The 22,376-nt window shown below is 41.1% G+C and overlaps 1 protein-coding gene across 6 annotated transcripts in view; it reads left to right on the top strand.

The window, feature by feature from the left end:
• Utrn (utrophin) overlaps nt 1-22,376 on the top strand; it is a 555,367-nt gene that overhangs the window by 226,557 nt on the left and 306,434 nt on the right. For all 6 annotated transcript variants that reach the window (XM_045158274.1, XM_045158275.1, XM_045158277.1 and 3 more), the window contains 9 exons: nt 1,564-1,713; nt 3,301-3,462; nt 4,818-4,946; nt 6,067-6,240; nt 8,075-8,230; nt 13,466-13,636; nt 19,249-19,428; nt 20,365-20,493; nt 20,750-20,920. In XM_045158274.1, the coding sequence (XP_045014209.1) occupies nt 1,564-1,713; nt 3,301-3,462; nt 4,818-4,946; nt 6,067-6,240; nt 8,075-8,230; nt 13,466-13,636; nt 19,249-19,428; nt 20,365-20,493; nt 20,750-20,920 (1,422 nt within the window). The remainder of the gene's footprint in view (nt 1-1,563; nt 1,714-3,300; nt 3,463-4,817; nt 4,947-6,066; nt 6,241-8,074; nt 8,231-13,465; nt 13,637-19,248; nt 19,429-20,364; nt 20,494-20,749; nt 20,921-22,376) is intronic.

Raw genomic sequence — 22,376 nt, 5'->3', positions numbered from 1 at the left:
ATTATTCTATTTTTTTTTTTTTTTTTTTGAAGCAGGCTCTCTTCTAGCCCAGGCTGACCTGGAACTTACTATGTAGCCCCAGGCTGACCTCAAACTCTCGGTGATCCTCCTACCTTAGCCTCCCAAGTGCTGGAACTAAAGGCATGTACCACCAAGCCTGGCTTTTTATTATTTGTGTATACACACACACACACACACACACACACACACACACACACACACACATATATATATACATACCTTGGAAGATATGAAACTGGGTCAAAGGCTTTGGAGTCCCAACAGCTTTGGAGCTAAATTGGAGCCTTAGGGTTTTTTTTTTTTTTTTTGACTGTGTATATAAGCAAATTACTTAAATCTCCCTGAGCTTCAGTTTTTTGCCAGATGTAAAATGAGAATAATATTTAGTGTTTGTAGTTAGAATTAAGTATATAAAAAATGTCATATGTATATGTAAACTGTGTTTAATAGTGTATAGTTTGTAGAAAAATAGTCTAATTTTAATAATATAATTAATGGCATTTGAGAACATTTTACTTGTACAGTATGGATTTTTCTCTCAAGCTTTGTATTTATGAGAAATTCTCATGTAATTAATATTTATAGATATTATGTTTATGACATTGTATCATAAATAACTCATGCTAATTTTTTGTTTTTATGAATTTATTAATACTGTGATAATCTTTTGAATGATCATTTTACTAATTAGTCTTTTTCATTTAATTAATTTTTTATTAACAACTTCCCTAATTGTAGACAATATCCCATGATAATTCCCTCCCTCCCCCCACTTTCTCCTTTAAAAATTTGTATATATATTTAGCTAGACACCAGCAGATGTTACACCTTTAGGGCTCATGACTACTCCTGTTGTAGGTATTTCAGTAATTTGTCCCATGGAGTGGGCCTCCAGTCCAATTAGAGCATGGTTGGTTTCCCCCATAACAGACGTGCCATTATTGCACCTGTTGGCTCATTTGGCTTGGCTGGCCAAATTTAAGGCTTCCAGTGTCCACTGTTCAGTATCTTCACTGGTAATTTCTCTTTCTCTTATTGAACTGCATGCAGTGTGGCTTTTTCCAGTTTTCTGTCAGCTGGTCTACATGGAGGAGGTTTTCAGCTCAGCTCCAGCAGGATTTCTTAGTGACCTTGCAGCCCAAGTATATGGAGTCTTCAGCAATAGGGTCTTACCATCTATTTCTGGTGGGAAACCAAGAGCCTCGGCAATGGCCTGTAATGATTTGGGGGCATCAGTGACCTTCCTGGTTAACAATTCAATGGGAAGAAATCCATCTTTGGCATTCAAAATTTTCTAGTAATAATATATGGCTTCTGAGTGTTCCACTGTCCAAAAAAATAGATTTCCATCTGACTTATTTATATCCTCTTAGATTTTGATTGGCTCTCCCTCCACCTTTCCTTTACTCAATCTCTTCCCCTGACCTCACTTTAGATATCGTTATAGAAACTGGCATTACTTGTTGTAAAAATGGCATTTCTCAGATACTTGATACATTTTGACATAGTAAATGTATTAATTTTACTCTGTTCCCACTCCAGTCTCTGGAATCTGTTTTGCGCCATCCAGCAGATAATCGCACCCAGATTCGGGAACTCGGGCAAACCCTGATTGATGGTGGGATCCTTGATGATATAATCAGCGAGAAACTAGAGGCTTTTAACAGCCGCTACGAAGAGCTGAGTCACCTGGTGAGAACCAGCACCTGGGCCCGTGTGGTTGGGTATTCACCACAAGGAGCCGAGGCTGAGTGAGCTCTGTGTTCCATTCTGGTTACAGTTGCTGACATTCAAAACCGGTTCTGATGGTTAAAGCTTTGGTGGGAATCAAAGTAGCAAGGCAACGTTAATAGGGGCATAAGAGCTTTGAAACGGTAGGTAGAGGAGAATATACCTAGTGCTTCTAGGCTAGGCATAGAAGGGTGATTAAAACAATTTCCAGGCAGGGAATATACTTCAGTGGCAGAATGCTTGCCTGCCCTTCGCCGGGCTCTGGGTTCAACACCTATTGGCACAAAAGAGAAAAAAATCTTTAAGGTTATTACTATTTGTGAACTCTGTTAATTTTCCTTAAGGATCATATTTTAGTTGTATCCAAACATATCAACTTATTATCCTAGTAAATATTAAGACCATCAGAATTTGACATAAACTTCTAGGAGAGATATAATCCCTGGAATATCCACATTATATCTCATCATGCATGTTTGTATCTGTAATGAGAGAAAGGACACAGTTGTTTTATGGGAAGGTTACGTAGATATTAGATGGTTTGAAATATGTAATAATCAATGTTGTACCAAGACTGTGAATAGCATTAAGCTTAATCCAAATGTCTGTAGTAAATAGTAGTCAAACGCATATGTGCCTCCATGGAATGTGTCCCTAATTTTAGATATACGAGATTCAGATGTTTCATTTGTTGGTAGACATTTTTTTTAAACTTATCTTTATTTATTTATTTGACAGAGAGAAAAAAAGAGGGAGAGAGAGAAAATGTGTATGGGTGTGGGTGGGTAGGGCCTCCTGCCATTGCACATGAACTCCATGCATAAGCCACTTTGTGTATCTGACTTTATGTTGGTATTAGGGAACCAAATCTGGGCCAGCAGGCTTTGCAAGCAAGCACATTTAAATGCTGAGCCATCTCCCCAACTCTAGACATTCTTGTTATGTTTTATTATTATTATTTATTTTTAATATATTTTATTATTTATTTGAAAGAAAGAGGCAGAAAGAGGGAGGAGAGAGAGAGAGAGAGAGAGAGAGAGAGAGAGAGAGAGAGAGAAAGAGAGAGAGAATGGGTGTTCCAGGGCCTCTAGCCACTGCAAACAAACTCCAGATGCATGTGCCCCTTTGTGCTTCTGGCTTATGTGGGTCCTGGAGAATCAAACCAGGATCCTTTGGCTTTGCAGGCAAATGCCTTAACCACAAAGCCATCTCTCCAGCTCAATACTATTATGTTTTAATGATAAACATTGATGATTCCTAAAGTTGGTCTAAATTTCTAGTAAGTTAGAAAGTTTTATTAAGTGTGTCAGATGCTCTATAGGAAAAAAGTTTCCGTTTTTGTATTTTGTCATTAAGTAAAGAAAGTAGAAGTATGATTCAACTGTAAGGAACGTCAGACCCTAGAAGGACATTTTTACCCTTATGACAGTTTTATGAGGAAGGCTGAAGTCTTGAACTGATGATTTTGTAGCCTTTGAGTCCAGAAAGAATCTTCAGTGGTTTTCATTTGTGCTGAGCTGCTAATCAGGAAACGTCTGTCCTGCGCAGGCGGAGAGCAAGCAGATTTCTCTGGAAAAGCAACTTCAGGTCTTGCGGGAAACTGACCACATGCTCCAAGTGTTGCAGGAGAGCCTGGGCGAGCTGGACAAGCAGCTTACCACCTACCTGACGGACCGGATAGACGCCTTCCAGCTTCCTCAGGAAGCTCAGGTATCAATCACCATGAGGCACAGAGTGGCTGAGTTGGGACGGTGCGCGCATGCATGGTCTCTTCCTCAGCTGCTGGAGCAAGGAGGAGGAGGAGGGACACAGAGCGAGGAGGAAGGACAGTCCTCATGGGGCAGCCCTGTGTTTGGTCTGCCTTGTTCCCTGTATGAGACGTTGACACATTTTTAAGGTGCAAAAGTAGCAGTTTGCGAAACAATAAAAAAAATTTATAAAGGCAGCAGTTTTCTTAGCTATGAAATTCAGACACTTTTCTCTCTGTAAGTCATATTTGAGCATTAGAAATGACAAACCCAAAGCCCTTAGTATGTGCAGAGCGCACAGTGATGGTGCACTATGGGAGGTTGTGTCATTACTATATATATATATATGCTGTGAGCTTTTTCAAGCTTGAATATCTAACTGGTATTCTGTATTGTACAACTGTGTGGAATATTGCTTCTTCATGCAGTTTAAAAAATAGTTCACATCTTGTTTTATTGTTATTAATTTTTAAAAATTTTATTTAAGAGAGTGAGAGAGAAATCGAGGGAGACAGTATGGGTGCTCCAGGACCTTTAGCCACTGCAAATGAACTTCAGACACGTGTGCCACACTGTGCATGTGGCTTACATGGGTACTGGGGAATCGAACCTGGGCCCTTAGGCTTCACAGGCAAGCACCTTCCAGCCCTTATTGTCATTTTTTTAAAAAGTTTCTTTTAGTTATTGACAATTTTCATGCATGTATAGAGCATACTTCACCCTGTAGTATTTTTGAGCAAGGACTATAGCCTCAGCTGGCCTGGAACTCACTGTGTATGTGGCTCAGGTTGGCGTTGAACTCACAGCAGTCTTTCTCCCTGAGTGCAGGGTTTAGAGGCAATGAGCCACTTCACCTGGCTTCTTTATGTACTTTAAAAAATTATTATTATTATTTTTTTTTTGGTTTTTCGAGGTAGGGTCTCACTCTAGCCCAGGCTGACCAGTAATTCACTATGGAGTCTCAGGATGGCCTCGAACTCATGGCAATCCTCCTACCTCTGCCTCCCGAGTGCTGTGATTAAAGGCATGTGCCACCATGCCCAGCAAAAAAAAAAAAAAAAAAAAAGACAACTTCTATACTTATAGACAATAAACCATGATATTTCCCTCCCCTCCCCCATTTTCCCCTTCACAACTCTGCTCTCCATCATATTCCCTCCCTCTCTCCGTTAGTCTCTCTTTTAATTTGATGTCATCATCTTTTTCTCCTATTATGAGGACCTTGTGTAGGTATTGCTAGGCACTGTGAGGTCATGGATATCGAGGCCTTTTATGTGCTTTTAAAAATACCACATTCTTCCCCCCTCTTCTTGGCAGAAAATTCAGGCAGAGATCTCGGCCCACGAGCTCACTCTGGAGGAGCTGAGAAGGAATCTCCGCTCCCAGCCTCCCACCTCCCCGGAGGGCAGGGCCAGCCGAGGAGGAAGCCAGGTGGACGTGCTGCAGGTAACGGCCAGGCTCTTCCTTTGCTTGTTCCTCCTTGTGGGTTACATGCAGGAGAAAGGAGGAGTTGCTTCTTCACGTAGACCATAGGATGGCAGGGCACCCCATGGCAGCGCACATGGTTCCATGGGGGAAAGAAACACTTAATTTGGTTTTGAAGTTGAGCTGAGAAGAGAGGAGTGAGCTCCACCTGAAATTAGCGTTGTGAGACTGTCCTTTCACTGCGCTCCGTCACCGATCGTGTGGCTGGTGCTCTGAGCGGGACCCAGCATCGCTCAGTTCCTTCATGGTGAACCTGAGATTGACCCTCACTTTGAACATGTGATGATGGACATTTGAGTTCTAGGTTCCTGAGCTAGGTTTTTTGTTTCTTTGAACAAGGGGGAACATTAATGAGTATTTAATTCCAATAAGCACAGAGTTATACAAATTTATTATTTCTTAGATTGAGACAGTGGGTGTTGCCTGACTCATGACCTTGGGCAATCCACTTATATGATTGTACAACTGTCCCCAAGTTCCTTCAGGATGGCTCCTTCTTTTAGCTATTATTGGTGCTTTATTTCATAGATTTTTAATTTTTTAAATATTTTTTATTATTTTATGTTATTTATTTATTTGTAAGCAGAGAGAGAGAGAAAAGAGGAGAGAAGAGAAGAGAGACAGATATAGAGAGAATGGGTACACCAGGGCCTCTAGCCACTGCAAACGAATTCCAGACACACATGCCCTTGTGCATCTGGCTTACATGGGTCCTGGGAAATTGAACCTGGGTCCTTTGGCTTTGCAGCAAACACCTTAAGTGATAAGCCATTTCTCCAGCCCAGATTTAAAATTTTTATTTATTTATTATGTGTGAGAGAGAATTGGCATGCCAGGACCTCTACCTCTAGCTACTGCACATCAGTTCCAAATGTGAGCACCACCATGTGCATTTGGCTGATGTGGGATCTGGGGAATCAAACCTGGGTCCTTAGGCTTTGCCAGCAAGTGCCTTAACTTCTAAGCCATCCGTCTGGCCCTCATAGATTTTTTTTTTAAAGCAACATGTGTTACACTAATATCATCTGGTGAGAGACTTCGTGAGTTGCCTATTATTTTCATTTTCTTTTCCTACAAACAGAGGAAACTTCGAGAGGTGTCCACCAAATTCCAGCTCTTCCAAAAGCCTGCGAATTTTGAGCAGCGCATGCTGGACTGCAAACGCGTGTTGGATGGTGTGAAGGCTGAGCTTCATGTCCTGGAGGTGAAGGATGCTGACCCTGAGGTCATCCAGACGCACCTGGACAAGTGCATGGTGAGCTCCTTGGGTGACTTGCAGGGCCACTGGGCTTTCTGTCAGCTGGTGTGGATCAGTCCAGAGCTTTTTTAAAAAAAATATTTTATTTTTATTTATTTACAAGAGACAGAGAGGGAGAGAGAGAGTGTGAGAATGGGCACACCAGGGCCTCTAGCCACTGCAAACGAACTCCAGATGCATGTGTCACCATGTGCAGCTGGCTTATGTGGGACCTGGAGAATCACACCAGGGGTCTTAGGCTTCTCAGGCAAATGCCTTAACCACTAAGCCATCTCTCCAGCCCAAGTCCAGCACTTTTGTACATTATTCCTAATCCAGAGAGCAATGATGGAGAACATGCTAAAATGTGAGAAATGAGGTCTTTCCTCCCAAGGAAATTAGAAGAGATAAGAGAGAAAGGAGAGAGTAAAATCATTGATTACAATCTATTGAGTAAAGTGGAGTAAAATAAGCATATAAATAGCATGTTTTACAAAGTTTCCTCTAAACCACAGTGTATAGTTAGGGGAGACATCAGCAGAATGGAACACGGGACGAGTAAGCTAGGTTCTCAAGAATAAAACTGGGGCTGGAGAGATGGCTTAGCGGTTAAGCGCTTGCCTGTGAAGCCTACGGACCCCGGTTCAAGGCTCGGTTCCCCAGGTCCCACGTTAGCCAGATGCAGAAGGGGGCGCACGCATCTGGAGTTCGTTTGCAGAGGCTGGAAGCCCTGGCGCGCCCATTCTCTATCTCTCTCTCTATCTGTCTTTCTCTCTGTGTCTGTCTCTCTCAAATAAATAAATAAATAAATATTTAAAAAAAAAGAATAAAACTGAAGTAGCTAGAAGAACCATGCTTATAGCAGATGTTAGGAATATTACAGTATGAAAAATTCTTTTGCTAGGAAAATAAAGATTTCAATCAAACTATCAATGTAAGAAGGGGCTTGGGGTGATGGCTCAGTGGATCAAGTACCCACCACTCAGGCTTGAGTTTCAGAGTGTGAGCCTTAGACCTCTTGTGAAAATCCAGGAGCCATAGTGGCTACCTGTAATCCCAGCACACTGAGAGGTGGAGCAGGGAGCATTTCCCAGAAGTTCTCACTGCGTGCAGCAAAAAGCAACAGCAGAGTGAGAAGCAGAGAAGCCCTGCCTCACACGAGGTGGACTTGTAGAGCCACACTCAGAAGTTGTCCTCTGACAGCTTAGAAAAAACATTTTTATTCACTTGAGAGAGAGGAAGAGAGGGGTGGAGGGGGAGAGAGAGAAAGAGAGAGAGAGAGAGAGAGAGAGAGAGAGAGAGAGAGAGAGAGAGAGAGAATGCACACACCAGGGCCTCCTGCTACTGCAAATGAATTCCAGGTGCAAGTACCACCATGTGCATCTGGCTTATGTGTGTTCTGGGAGTTGAACTTATGTCCTTAGGCTTTGCAGACAAGTGCCTTAACTGCTAAGCCATTTCTACAGCACAGAATGCTTTTAAAAAATTTTTCACTTTTTTTTTTTTTTTTTGTGAGAGAGAGACGGGGGGCAGGGGAGGGAGAGAGACAGAGAATATAGCACCAGGGCCTTTGGCTGCTGCGAATGACTTACAGACATGTGCGCCCCCTTGTGGCACATGTGCGACGTTGTGTACTTGCATCACTGTGTCCGGCTGTGTGGGACCTGGAGATTTCAACATGAGTTCTTAGACTTTGCAGGCAAGCACCTTAAGGGCTGAGCCATCTCTCTGGCCCCCAGAATGCCTTTTGATCATAGTCAGTTCTTAGTTGTCAAACTATGTAGGCTGTGTTCTGAAATGATTCTGACTGGGGAGGTTTTATTATAATGTGAAATCTTTTTTATTTTTAAAGAAACTGTATAAAACTTTGAGTGAGGTCAAACTCGAAGTGGAGACTGTAATCAAAACAGGAAGACACATTGTCCAGAAGCAGCAAACAGACAACCCAAAAGGGATGGATGAACAGCTGACTTCCCTGAAGGTCCTCTACAATGACTTGGGCGCACAGGTCGGGATACAAAACCACCACTGCCTCTGTTTCTGAATGCTTCTCTCTCTCAACCTCTCTCTTCCACACTTACTTTCTTCCTCAATTCCTTTCTCAGATTTTTATTGTTTCTTTCAGTGTATTTGTTAATAGTATAATGTTAATCATTATGTAGAAATTTATTTTGGTGCTGGGAGATAGCCCAGTTGGTAAAGTGCTTGCCTTGAAAGCATGAGGACACGTTTGATTCCCAGAACTCACATTTAAAAAAAAAAAAAAGATTGGGGCTGGAGAGATGTCTTGGCAGTTAAGGCACTTGCCCACAAAGCCAAAGGACCCATGTTCGACTCCCCAGTACCTATGTAAAGCCAGATGCACAAGGTGGCACATGAATCTGGAGTTTGTGTGCAGTGGTTAGGAGGCTCTGGTGCACCCATTTTCTCTATCTGCCTCTGCCTCCCTCTCTTTCTTTCCCTCTTTCAAATAAATAAAATATTCTGAAAGAGACTGGCATTGTAGCACACACCTAGTCACAACGAAGGGAGATGGAGACAGGAGGATCTCGTGGATTCTCAGGTCAGCCAGTCTAACCTAAGTGGTGAGTTCCAGGCCAGCGAGAGATCCGGTTGGTCTATTCTCTTTGTGCCCGAGGAATGATACCCGAGATTGTCCTCTGATCTACACGCACACACATAAACACACACACACACACACACACACAAATGTACAAGAAATTTATTTTAATATTTGATCCAGAACAATATTTGTACTTTCATTGGCTACAATGGCTAGTGACATGTCATAAATGATCCTAAGGAAACTCTATACAGTTAACAAGTTTATGTAAAGACTTTTGATTCTTTAAATAGAATATTTTATTGAGAAATGTTAAAATATCAAGACTCAAGTAAATCTAAAAAAAATTTATTTTGTTTATTTATTTATTTGAGAGCGACAGAGAGAATGGGCACGCCAGGGCCTCCAGCCACTGCAAACGAACTCCGACGCGAGCGCCCCCATGTGCATCTGGCTAATGTTGGTCCTGGGGAATTGAGCCTCAAACCAGGGTCCTTAGGCTTCAAAGGCAAGCACTTAACCACTAAGCCACCTCTCCAGCCCCAAGACTCAAGTAAATTTTAAGTGATTGGAAGTTCTTGGTTATCTACCAAGACTTAAGACCATCCACGAAACAGCCATAATTTGGGCATTTTAGTGAATGCAGGTTGGGGTCGTTAGGTCATTTCCTGTGAGGATCTCAGTGGCTCCAACAGATCAATTGTCCTCTGTTTTTCCCAGAAATTGGGAGGTTAGAGGTCACTGGAAGTGAAACTTCTCAGTAATACTGAACAACTATGTTGGACAGTGTTTTGGATCCTTCTTTGATTGTTAAATATTTGAATCAGTCTTGGGTTAGCAAAGCTTCCCCAGGGAAGCAATAAGCTGGGAACTGAAGGGTGGGTCAGAGCAGCCTTGGTGAAACCAAGGGACAGGCTTTTCAGGCTCTCGGAGTAGCATGTAGAAAGGCCCCGTGGCAGGAGAAAGCAGGGTGCATCAGGGTGAAGGATCAAGGGAAGGAGTGGGAGAGAGAGCAGATAAATTCAGACCCTGCTGGTTTCATAGACTTCCTATGAACATTTTCAGTTTCTTTATTATAAGGAAGAAGTGATTATTACAGGGCCTTTAGTAGGGAGATGAGTTTCAGTTTTCCAACAGGCCAGTCATTGAAGTAAGGAGACCAACTCGGAAGGTCTCGTGTTCTGTGTTTCCTTCCCTTTCTCTTCCCCCTCCCCTCCCCTTTCCCTTCCCTTTCCCTTTCCCTTTCCCTTTCCCTTTCCCTTCCCTTTTCTCTCTCCTCTCCTCTCCTCTCCTCTCCTCTCCTCTCCTCTCCTCTCCTCTCCTCTCCTCTCCTCTCCTCTCCTCTCCTCTCCTCTCCTCTCCTCTCCTCTCCTCTCCTCTCCTCTCCTCTCCTCTCCTCTCCTCCCCTCCCCTCCCCTCCCCTCCCCTCCCCTCCCCCTCCCCTCCCCTCCCCTCCCCTCCCCTCCCCTCCCCTCCCCTCCCCTCCCCTCCCCTCCCCTCCCCTCCCCTCCCCTTTCTTCTCTTCTCTCTTCTCTCTTCTCTCTTCTCTCTTCTCTCTTCTCTCTTCTCTCTTCTCTCTTCTCTCTTCTCTCTTCTCTCTTCTCTCTTCTCTCTTCTCTCTTCTCTCTTCTCTCTTCTCTCTTCTCTCTTCTCTCTTCTCTCTTCTCTCTTCTCTCTTCTCTCTTCTCTCTTCTCTCTTCTCTCTTCTCTCTTCTCTCTTCTCTCTTCTCTCTTCTCTCTTCTCTCTTCTCTCTTCTCTCTTCTCTCTTCTCTCTTCTCTCTTCTCTTCTCTTCTCTTCTCTTCTCTTCTCTTCTCTTCTCTTCTCTTCTCTTCTCTTCTTTTCTTTTCTTTTCTTTTCGATAGGGTCTTGCTCTAGCCCAGGCTGACCTGGAATTCACTAGTAGTCTCAGGGTGGCTGCAAAATCATGTAATCCTCCTACCTCTGCCTCAATGGTGGCTTAACTGAGGGGTGGACGGTGGAAATGGAGTGGATTCACTTCAGGTCTGTGTGGGAAGTGATGTCAAAATATTTGTTGGTGCACTGCTATGGAGATGGAGGAGAAGGTGTTGTATGACGAACATTGGGTTTTAGGTTTGATTACGTGGAGGACCATTGAGCACTTTGGTCATTGCTGTTCTAGAAGTAAAGGTAGGGACGTGCAGAATCCTGTCTTATTTCGGACATGTTGACATTTTAGTCACTTTTGAGAGATGACTGGTGAGGTCATGTCTCACCAGGGTGGAAGACCTCTGGGCTAAAGAGGTGGATTTTATGAGTCATCTAAATAGAGGTGATAATACAGAAATGATGACATTGCCTAGGGACAGGCTATGGTGGTGGGGAAAGGGTAACCCTTGACCAAATGCTATGAATCACATAACTTTCTAAAGAGCTTGCAAAAGAAGGTTGCAGGTCTGAGAAGTCAGAGGAAAGGTAATATTTGGAAAATGAATGTAGTCACCTGTTTTGCTTATTATTATTATTAATTATTATTATTTTGGTTTCTTGTGGTAGGATCTTGTTCTAGCCCAGGCTGATCTAGAATCTACTGTGTAGTCTCAGGGTGGCTTTGAACTCAACGTCCATCCTCCTGCCTCTCTTTTCTGAGTGCCGAGATTAAAGGCATGCTCCACCATGCCTGGCTATATTATTAATAGTTAATATAATGGCCCCTTAAAAATCTCTATTTGATCTGTTGCTTTTGCTTTTGGGGTCATTATTGAACTTAGCAAGGAGAATTTCTATGGAGTAATAGGAGGAGTGTGGAAGTAGATAGTCGCTTTGAGGATTTGTGTAGGAGAAGTGGACTATGGAGTGTCTCCTGGGAAGGAGAGGTCAAAGAGGGATTGTGTGTGTGCATGGTGTGTGTGTGTGTGTGTGTGTGTGTGTGTGTGAGAGAGAGAGAGAGAGAGAGAGAGAGAGAGAGAGATGAGTATGTTTAGCAGCTGATGAAAGTGATTCCTGGGAAGGAATAGTTGCATAACAGAAAGGGGGAAAGGGATTAAGTGCTTAAGTAAAAGACATTTTCATGTGGCCCAATTCAGTTGCAGTGCAATAGATTTTAGGATGTATTGATTAGCCAGAGAAAAGTATAAATTGTTATAACTTGAACTGTGAAATATTTTCTACCTGTTACACAAATCTTTTGTGGCATTAAGTTGTATGATGAATGTGTAGCTAGCTGCCTGGGCATGTCATTGTCATCTAAGTGTCATTTGAATACCTAATGTTTTCTTAACATAATTCAAGTGTTTGTCTTTTAAAGTCTGCAGTGAGGTATTATTAATTTAATGCCATGAATTTGAATTAAAATCCATGGGAAAGTATTTCACTTCTAAGGAAGAACTGAATAATAATCATTTAAGGTATAAGAAAGTAAAATTGAAAAAGGGATGAGAATAAATAAGTGTACTCTTAAGTTGCTTTGGAACAAAATTTGTTCTTCATGTCATTTTATATCATGTAAGAATATGTCATCTCTTATCTGATATATCACTCTCTTACCTTAATGTTGTTATCTGTACATATGTGCTCTTTGAGGTGACCTATCAATTTGTTCATGTATTGTGATACCCTTTAAGGTAATGTCTTCTCTGCCTTATATTATGAGCGACTGTTCTTGGTTTGAGAATATTGTCATGTGTTAAACCAACTTTGAGACCTTTGTCTTGGTCTTAATCTTCATATTTTTCTAATTTGTGTGTTTTTTCTACACATGTGTTTGTATGTGTAAATATATGTGTATATGTGTGTGTGCATGTGTATGTGTGTGTGTGTGTGTGTGTGTGTGTGTGCATACCATGGCATGCAGGTGGAGATTAGAGGACAGCCTCAGGTGTCAGTCCTCACCTGTCGCCTTGTTTGAGGCAGGGTCTCTTGTTGTTCACCGTTGTGTATGTCAGTCTAGCTGTCCCATAATCTTCTGGAGAGTCTCCTGACTTGGCCTCTTACCTCAGCATTGGCACGTTGGCATTACAGAGGCATACTGCTGCATCTGGCTCAACATGAGTTCTGGGGATCTGAACTTGGGTCCTAACATTTGCGTGGCAAGTGCTCTATCCACTCAGCAACCTCTCAGCCCCAACCTTAAGCTCTTTAGGCTTTATTTTGTTTTTGTGGAAAGTGGAAAGAGCGATATCCATCAAGAGACTGTTGAAGTTTTATTATACAATAAAATCTCGTAGTTTATACATGGGAGATTCCTTTACACAACATAGAAGCTGTGTGAAGAGGCTTATGAGAGGCTATGGATCTAGCTCAGTTGGTAGAGTGTTGGCCTAGGAAGTGCCAAGTCATGAAGTTATATGGTTAAGGGTAAAACATAATTGTGAAAATAGTGCTGGGTCCCCTCAGATTGCTATAATATAATAAGTATGTGTTTTGAAATGGAGTCTGTCATTGACAAGATTCTAAGCCATCGTCTTTCCAAAAGTCTCATGTGTTCCAAGGCCTGGATAAGTACTTTGTACATGGTTGTTGTCATTCAATGATTAGAACAGGCTGGCAGGGTTCTGCCCCTACCAGCGCCAGAGCATGGCTTGCTCAGCTCAGAATTCCCTGACACTCAGTGACTCAGTGTAGAAGTGCTAGCCTGGAGCGCTGCTGAGATGGTGGACACTCAGGCTGTAAAGGCATTGCTCGTTGAATACGAATCATTCTCCCACCCTCTGATCTTCAGGTGACCGAAGGAAAGCAGGACCTGGAGCGAGCGGCTCAGCTGTCCCGGAAGGTGAAGAAGGAGGCAGCCGGCCTTTCCGAGTGGCTTGCTGCCACGGAAGCGGAATTGGTTCAGAAGTCCACTTCCGAAGGGGTCGCTGGTGACCTGGACACAGAAATCTCCTGGGCTAAAGTGAGTTTGCAGTTCCTGTGCACTGTTCATGCAATGCTGGTGTCTGTCACCTGACACATTTGTTAGGGATGATCAGGTATCATTCCAAACTTTATTTTTTGTTAAATTAAGGCCTTTGAAGTAAATATTATTTTCTTTATTTAGTAGTCTATGAAAACCATTCTTTGACTTCCCTCCCCTCCCCTCCTCCCTCTTCTTTACATTTCCCTTTCTTTCTTTAAATATTTTATTTGGGTGGGAGAGATGGTTTAACGGTTAAGCACTTGCCTGTGAAACCTAAGGACCCTGGTTAGAGGCTTGATTCCCCAGGACCCACGTTAGCCAGATGCACAAGGGGGCGCATGCGTTTGGAGTTCATTTGCAGGGGCTGGAGGCCCTGGCGTGCCCATTCTCTCTTTATCTATTTATTTGCCCCTTTCTCTCTCTGTTGCTCTCAAATACATAAATAAAAAATTAAAAATCTTCTATTTATGTATTTGAGTGGGGGTGGGGTGGGGAGAGAGGGGGTGGCAGGTAGAGAATGGACATACTGCTGCAAATGAACTCCAGATGCATGTGCCATCCTGTGTATCTGGCTTTACGTGGGTCCTAGGAAGTTGAACCTGGGTCCTTTGGCTCTGCAGGCAAGCACCTCAACCTCTAAACCATCTTTACAGCCCTCCTTTTTTTTTTTTTTTTTAAGTAGGTCTCTCTCTCTCTCTACCCCAGGTGACCTGGAATTCACTATGTAGTCTCAGAGTCACAGTGATCCTCCTACCTCTGCCTTCCAAGTGCTGGGATTAAAGGCATGTGCCACCGCGCCTGACTCCCTTCTTTCTTGAGACAGTATTTCATTGTGTAGCCCAGGCTGGCTTTGAATCCTTTGATGCTCCTGCCTCTGCTTCCTGAGCATTGGGATTATGGGCACGTGCCACCGTGCCCTATTGGCTTAATAATTAAACGCAACACTCCTCCCTTTTCTGTAGGGTGTGCGTCTCATGACCTTCAGTGAAAGTGAGAAGCTTCACCGGAGCCTGGATCCTGATGTCTTTCCTGTGCACCCACACGCCCGTTTAATGTCTGTTTCCATTTTAACAGCGCTGTCGTTCTTTCTGGCCATAGCTTTTGCAGTTTGAGGAGCGACAATGAGACTTGAACGAACATCCTTTGTGTCGTCACGATTTCACAGAAGAGTCACCGTTCGTAGATCTTAGTGACCACAACAGACCATTTTTTTTTCTCCCCGTATTAAATATATACCTTGCACCTTTTCACATAGATCGTGCAGTTCCTGTGGCTCTGAGTTGCTGAGCTCAGCGCTTGTGCTGCGGACTCATCCTAAAGTGAAACAGTAACTTTAGTAAAAGGGACGGGGGATCTGTTAACTTAGCTAGCTACCAAGTATCCAATGGGTTCCTATGATATACATGTTAAATACACTAGGTAAAGAGGGGGTACTTCACATCCTGGACAGGAAGGAGTGGGGTGATGTGAAATGTCATGCTACCTGAACAGTGTGCAATTTAAAACTTAAACCTTTCATATTGTTTATTTCTTGTCTTTTTCCCCTTACTGTTTTGGGATCGTGGTACACTTGGGTAACTGAAGTGGCAGATGTTGGGGGATAACTATGCTAATTGAATGAAATTTGCACAGTGTAATACAAACAACACAGAAACAAAGATCGCTTGTAGCCAGAGGCTACATTGCTACTTATTAAAGGCACACATTGACATTATTTAAGCACAGATATATATTTAAAAAGAAATTATATGTATGTATTGCTTGCGACTTTCATTTAGAAATTTGTATCCTCAATGTTTTTCTTCACCTGTGTTTATGTATTATGTATTACAGATTTACATTTTATTTTTATTGCCTTATTCTTCTATTCAGGACTCTTTTTCTTTTTTTTTTTTTTGTTTTTTTAGGTAGGTTCTCTCTCACTCTGTCTCAGGCTGACCTGGAACTTATGTAGTCTCAGGGTGGTCTCGAACTCACAGTGATCCTCCTACCTCTGCTCTGTGTTGGGATTAAAGGTGTGGCTCTATTCATGACTTTTAAGTTACTACATTTTCATTATTGTTTGTAATGCTATGATGAATATACTTGCAGTTAGATCATGACATCTGCACATAATTATTTCCTAAATGTAGATTATTAGCCTTAAAATTCTTGTCTGAAGTGATAGGTCAATTTTAAAATTGTATACATATTATGAAATTATCCTTCAGAAATGCTTTAAGTTCAACCATTTTAAGCAGAAATTTGGTCATGCTAGACAAGTGCCATGCTCTAGCTATTTAATTAGAACATTTATTTAATTAGAACATTCCATAAGCTCCCTGGCCATCTGTAACTCTTAAAAAAAAAAAAAAGGAGCTTTTTCCTTGTAGTTATGACTATTTTCCTATCCCCACATTAGTATGTTAATTATAGCTCTTTGTTATGATTATTGGTACTTACTGTGTTGACTGTTTGAAGAAAAAAAAAACACCACAACTTCCCTTGCCATTATAGTTGATTTTTTGACCTTTATTTTTTTTTTTTAAAAAAAACCCGGTTATTGTGTATACTTTAAAGAAAGACATAACCTGATGGGACTATGACCAATTTACAATATATTCATATTTTAAGGTTCTCAATAAAATTATTATGAAAAAAGGAAATTATTTCTCCATTGTTTCTGCCCCTAAGTGTTTCGAAAGGTCAACTTGACTCTGATGTGATGTAGTTCTTTGTAGTTTCTTTGCATTCCTTCATAGTTTCATCTTCTTACCTCTACTGTTTTCATCCTTCTGGAATTTAGGTTGTTGTATGCATGAGGAAGGCCTCTGAACCATTCCAGAAAACTAACACAGTACTGTTTATTGAGTAATGAAGTCCTCTCCTCTGATTTGCCACCACAAATTTGTATACTCTTCTCTAATTCTTTTTCATTGTTTTCTGCCTCACTGGTTTGATCTTCCTAGTGCTACCAATTCTCTAGCTGTTTAACTGTGCAGTCTTTTTTTTTTTTTTTTTAAAGTATGTAGTCTTATTGCTGGTTTTATTCTAGTGAAAGTGTTCCTTGTCTTTATGTTTTATTTTTTTCTTTTTGCTTGATATACTTATGTGAATGTTGGAATTAATATCCCAAAATCTTAAAAGGAATTCTGATGAAAAATCTTGATGTCATTTGCCTCAGATTTATAGATTTGTTGGAGGAGGTTTGACATCATATTAGGTTGCCTTTTTCTCTTTTCTTTTGTCTTCCTTTCCTTTTCCTTCTTGTGGTGCTGGAATTGAATCTGGAGCCTTGCACATGTAGCCTAGGCCCTCCATAATTGAGCTACACTGAACCTTGTTAAATCATTATTAGCATGGTCTGTCTCATTTTCCCCTTTATAATCTTCTATGTCCCTGTATAATGCTTTGATTATTTTCTTTCATAAACAATCTGTATATTTGCAACTTATTCCAAATTTTTTTCATTGAATTATTATGTGAAAGTGTGCTTTTTCACAAGTTGATTATAGTTAGTGCCTAGGTGATACCAAATTATGTATATTTAATAATCTATATTTCTGTCTGTACTCATAAGTTCCACTTTTTAATATTTTCATTATGAGAGATTTAGCACTTTTATATATTTATTTTTATTTATTTATTTGACAGAGAAGGAGGGGGGAAAGAGAGAGAGAGAGAGTGGGGGGGGTACACCAGGGCCTCCAGCCACCTCAAACGAACTCCAGATGCTTGTGCCCCCTTATGCAGCTGGCTAACATGGGTCCTGGGGAATCGAACCTGGGACCTTTGGCTTTGTAGGCAAATGCCTTAACCACTAAGCCATCCCTTCAGCCCAAGTTCCACTTTTTTCTGTTTAATCTCATGTTTAATAACAGACTGTAAAGAATGATAAACTTTCATACTCTTTAAATACAGATATCAATAATGAAAAGCTCATATACACTCGAATTTCCACTTAATCCCATTTCAAACCAAGTTGGGCAGTGGGAAGATGCAAATCTCATGACACGTTCTCTTCCGTGGAGTAGAACAAGCATCAGTGGGAAACATAATCACCCAATTTTTCATTGTTGTGTTTTCAGATTTAAGGAAGACATAGATTTAAGTGTTTCTGCACCTAAATGTTACGTGCAATATTTTCTTTAAAAAAAAAAAACTTTATTTTTATTTATTTATTTGAGAGAGAGAGAAAGAGGAAGAGAGAGGGAAAGAGAGAATGGGCGCGCCAGGGTCTCCAGCCACTGAAAACGGACTCCAGATGCATGTGCCCCCTTGTGCATCTATCTGGCTTACGTGGGTCTTGGGGAATAGAACCAAGGTCCTTTGGCTTTGCAGGCAAAGGCCTTAACCAGTAAGCCATCTCTCTAGCCCAATATTTTCATTTAAAAAAATATTATTTATTTTTATGTATTTACTTGAGAGAAGAGAGAAAGAGGCAGAGAGAGAGAGAAAATGGGCACTCCAGGCCCTTCAAGTGCTGCAAATGAACTCCAGGCGCATGCGCTTGCTACCTTGTCCATCTGAGTTACGTAGGTCCTGGGGAATTGAACCTGGATCCTTTGGCTTTGCCACAAGTGCCTTAACTGCTAAGCCATCTGTCCAGCCTGCAATATTTTCAGTGAAAGCTTAAATGATGCTTTCATTTGTGAACTCATGTAAGATTTTTATTTCGTAGCTTAAATGTAATTTTCCATGTGCTTTCTTTATTAAGAAACCTATTAGGACAGTGTATATAGCATTTAAGTTTCATTGCTTGTCCATAAGTAATTTCTTATGGTTCTTTTAGTGCCTTTAGTCAGTCAGCGCGCAGCCCTGCAAGGCCTGGGGACTCCGCATTGCAGATCATGGGCTTGGGTTTTCTCTCTTCCCTTTGCAGACAGAGGATCATGTGCAGGAGACATCTTAGTGCCCTCAGAAATGTACCAGCAGTTAGCACAGCCAGTGACTGTCCAAATCTCCACTCAATTTACATGCTTTCCAAATATGATTTAATGATGTCCACTTATAGCCTCGAGCTCCTTGAAATGATTGCCTTAAATGTTGGTTTAAGAAGGTGGGATGGTTTACAAAAAGGTGTATCAATAGGATTGTGAGAGCTGGATGGGTACTTATCCTATTGCTTTAAAAAAATTATTGATATGTTTGTAATTAGGTTGCACATGTAGGAACCCCCCCCCCCCAGCTAAATCTAAATTCTGCCTTGGGTCTTTGGTGGGGTTATTGGTGTTCATTATGGGGACTTCCTGTTGCTTTTGAAAGAACTTTTTGTCTTTCAATATGCTTTGTATTTCTTTGCCCATGCACCATGTCTGATTATTTAACATGTACTTTTATATATTTAATGTTGTCAACTAGTAAATTTCATATTTGAATTTCTTTTCTCTCTCTCTTTTTTTTTACATTCGAATTTCTTACCACTTTCCCTATTTATATATTTAGGCATTTTAATTTTCTTTGGGAACTTGAGAACACTCACACTTTCAACGAGTTGAGGAGTTTTGTAAACCTTCACCATATTGCTAATTATCTAAGAAGTCATGGATTTTTGTACATATGGGGAAGAAAAGTTTAGAAAAAAATGTAAGGTTGGGTGAGTTTTATAAAACTCTGATCATCTTTTCTAGAATATTTTGAAGGAGCTTGAAAAGAGAAAAGCCGACTTAAGCACCATCACAGAGAACAGTGCTGCCCTTCAGCATCTCATCTCCGGCAGCGAGGCTGTTCTTGAAGAGAAGGTCTGTGTCCTCAATGCTGGCTGGAGCCGAGTCCGCACCTGGACGGAGGACTGGTGCACTACCTTGCTGGTATGTCTCCAGAGTCCTGGTGAAATCTCTCCTTGAATTATTTTTAGGGGCATGCGGCTTCGATGGGAATTCTAAGTCTCTTTTTTTCTGTCTGTCGCACACAAAGACATGGAACAGAACCCAGGGATTCTTGTATATTAGGCAAGCACTCTCTAAATGGAGCTACATTCCATGCCACATAATTTTATTTTATTTTATTTTATTGTTTTATTTATTAGAGAGAGAGCGAGAGAGAGCGCATGTCAGGGCCTCTAAACCACTGCAAATGAATTTCACATGCCTGCACCACCATGCATCTGGCCTCTGTGGGTTCTGGTGAATCAAACTTGGGTCCTTTTGCTTTTCAGGGGTGTACCTTAACCTCTAAGCCATATCTTCAGCCTGCCTTCATATACTTTTAAGGGCTGAAGGTACAGAAATGAAAAGGCCTCACAAGTATCTGTTGACTATGCATCTTTACATCATTACCCCCTAAATTGTGATAAGTGAGTTTACAGAAGATGACTGACGTATGTGTGCGTCGGAAATGAGAGTGGAAAAGGGCTCTGAGCACAGGAAGAGGTCGGAAGGGACAGGGAGAACCAAACAAGAGTGGGTAATGGAATATACATAACATGAAAGGAATGAGAGCGACTTTGGGGACTCAGGGAAACCAATAAAATCAGTTGTGATATAGGAATGAAGAATAAGAGATAAACTTGAAATTGAAACACAAACTATCATCTCTTATTCTATTTCACCTGTGCATGATGTTGAAGTCAAAGTCATATCAATCTACACATAGCTGTGTATTTTTAGGACTGTTATTATTTATTTATTTTTTTCACCAGAGTTTCCAGAAGGCACACAATATGCCCAAGGCTTTTAACTCTCTTTCTCTTCTACTGTTATCATCTTAGGCATGTCCTGTAACTGTCATTATTAATTCCTTCATAGAACCATCAGAAGCAGCTGGAGATCTTCGACGGGAACGTTGCTCACATCAGCACCTGGCTTTACCAAGCAGAAGCGCTGCTGGACGAAATTGAGAAAAAGCCGGCAAGCAAACAGGAAGAAATCGTGAAGGTAGAGAGTCATGTCTGAGGCAGAGGTTTGCTCAAGTCCTCCCATGAGGTTATTTTGTTAGCACTTACTTGGTGGAAGAAATTAAGATCTTCAGAGAATTTATATAACCAGCTCTTATTTTACTTGACGGTATTGAAATCTCTTAAGAATCATAAACATTTATTTAAAGTACTTTTAATTATAAGTATCACACCCATGTTTAGTTTAGTTTTATTTTTTTTGGAATAATTCTGTATTTTTTTTTTTTCATAATTAGCGTTTACTGTCCGAGCTGGATGATGCCAGCCTCCAGGTTGAAAACGTCCGTGATCAAGCCATCATCTTAATGAATGCCCGTGGGAGTGCAGGCAGGGAGCTTGTAGAACCCAAGTTAGCTGAACTAAATAGAAACTTTGAGAAGGTGTCTCAACACATCAAAAGTGCCAAAGTGAGTACTTGTATTTTTGTAGAAAACTGTTTTTCCCGTGAGCATATATCTAAATGATAGATATTGTGCTCTATACTTAAGAATTTTAAAATTCAAATGATTTTATGTACTTTCTTATTAATTAAAATTTTTAATTTTATTATTTAATTATTTGAGAGAGAGAAAGAGAGGGAGAGAGAGAGAGAGAGAGAGAACAGGCATGCCAGGGCCTCCAGCCACTGCAAATAAACTCCAGACTTGTGCACCCCCTTGTGCATCTGGCTTACGTGGGTCCTGGGGAATCAAACCAGGGTCCTTGGGCTTCACAGACAAATGCCTCAACTGCTAAGCCATTTCCTCAGCCCTTTATGCACTTTTTGTTTGGGTGTTTAGAACGTTTGTTGTTCCTTATTCCCTATGTGATTATTCATATAGAGATAATAAATTATTATGGAAGAGATAATGCATCTGAGACAGTTCTCAAAGGATCGATGGAAGGTTAGCATAGGGCGAGCTAATGCGACTAATTTTCAAGCCAGGCATAGATGTTAAATCCATGATGTCATATGTAACCATATTAAGTGTACATTTTTGTGTTTTATATGTTGACAGATTTGTTATAAATAACTTTACAATTTAGGGTTTATGGAGAGGTATATTTATTGATTTTATAAATTCAACCAAGAGCTTTACCAGTTTAAATGAGGATGATAAATGAGAGCTTTTATAAACAGAGGTGTTTATCTGTATGCAATGTTATTCTTCCCCATCCTCCCTTCCCTTTCTCCCTCTCTACCCATTTTCTTTTTTTTTTAAACATTTTAAAAAAAATTTTTAGTTATTTATTTGAGAGCGACAGAGAGAGAAAGAGTGAGAGAGAGAGAACGGGAGTGCCAGGGCTTCCAGCCACTGCAAACAAACTCCAGACACGTGCGCCCCCTTGTGCGTTCTGGCTTATGTGGGTCCTGGGCAATCAAGCCTCGAACTGGGGTCCTTAGGCTTCACAGGCGAGCGCTTAACCGCTAAGCCATCTTTCCAGCCCTCTCTATCCATTTTCATTTTATTCTTCATCCTTATTTTATGGAAAGGAAATATTTAACTGTAGTGGTCTGCCATGGCCTGGCACAGAGAGAAGCTTCAGAAAATGTTTAGTTGAAAAGCTGATTATATTTTGATGGTTTGTTGGGGACAAACCGAGCTAAACTCAGAGATATTGAAATCAGCTCTCTTATTAAAACTGTTATTTTGGGCTGTAGAGTTGGCTTAGTGGTTTAGGTGCTTTCCTGCAAAGCCTACAGACCCAGGTTCAATTCCCCAGTACCCCCATAAGTCAGATGTACAAAGTACAGTGGCTCGAGGCCCTGACAGGCCCATGCTCTCTCTCTCTCCAATAAATAAATAAATATTTGAAAAATGTTATTTTGACTTTCAGTTACCCAAGTATGCATCTCTTCTGCATATACATTTGAAAATATGG

This window comes from Jaculus jaculus, chromosome 9 (genome assembly GCF_020740685.1).
Source record: "Jaculus jaculus isolate mJacJac1 chromosome 9, mJacJac1.mat.Y.cur, whole genome shotgun sequence".
Lineage (NCBI taxonomy): Eukaryota > Metazoa > Chordata > Mammalia > Rodentia > Dipodidae > Jaculus > Jaculus jaculus.
The sequence above is the reverse complement of the archived record's forward strand: the minus strand, read 5'-3'. Positions and strand labels throughout refer to the sequence as shown.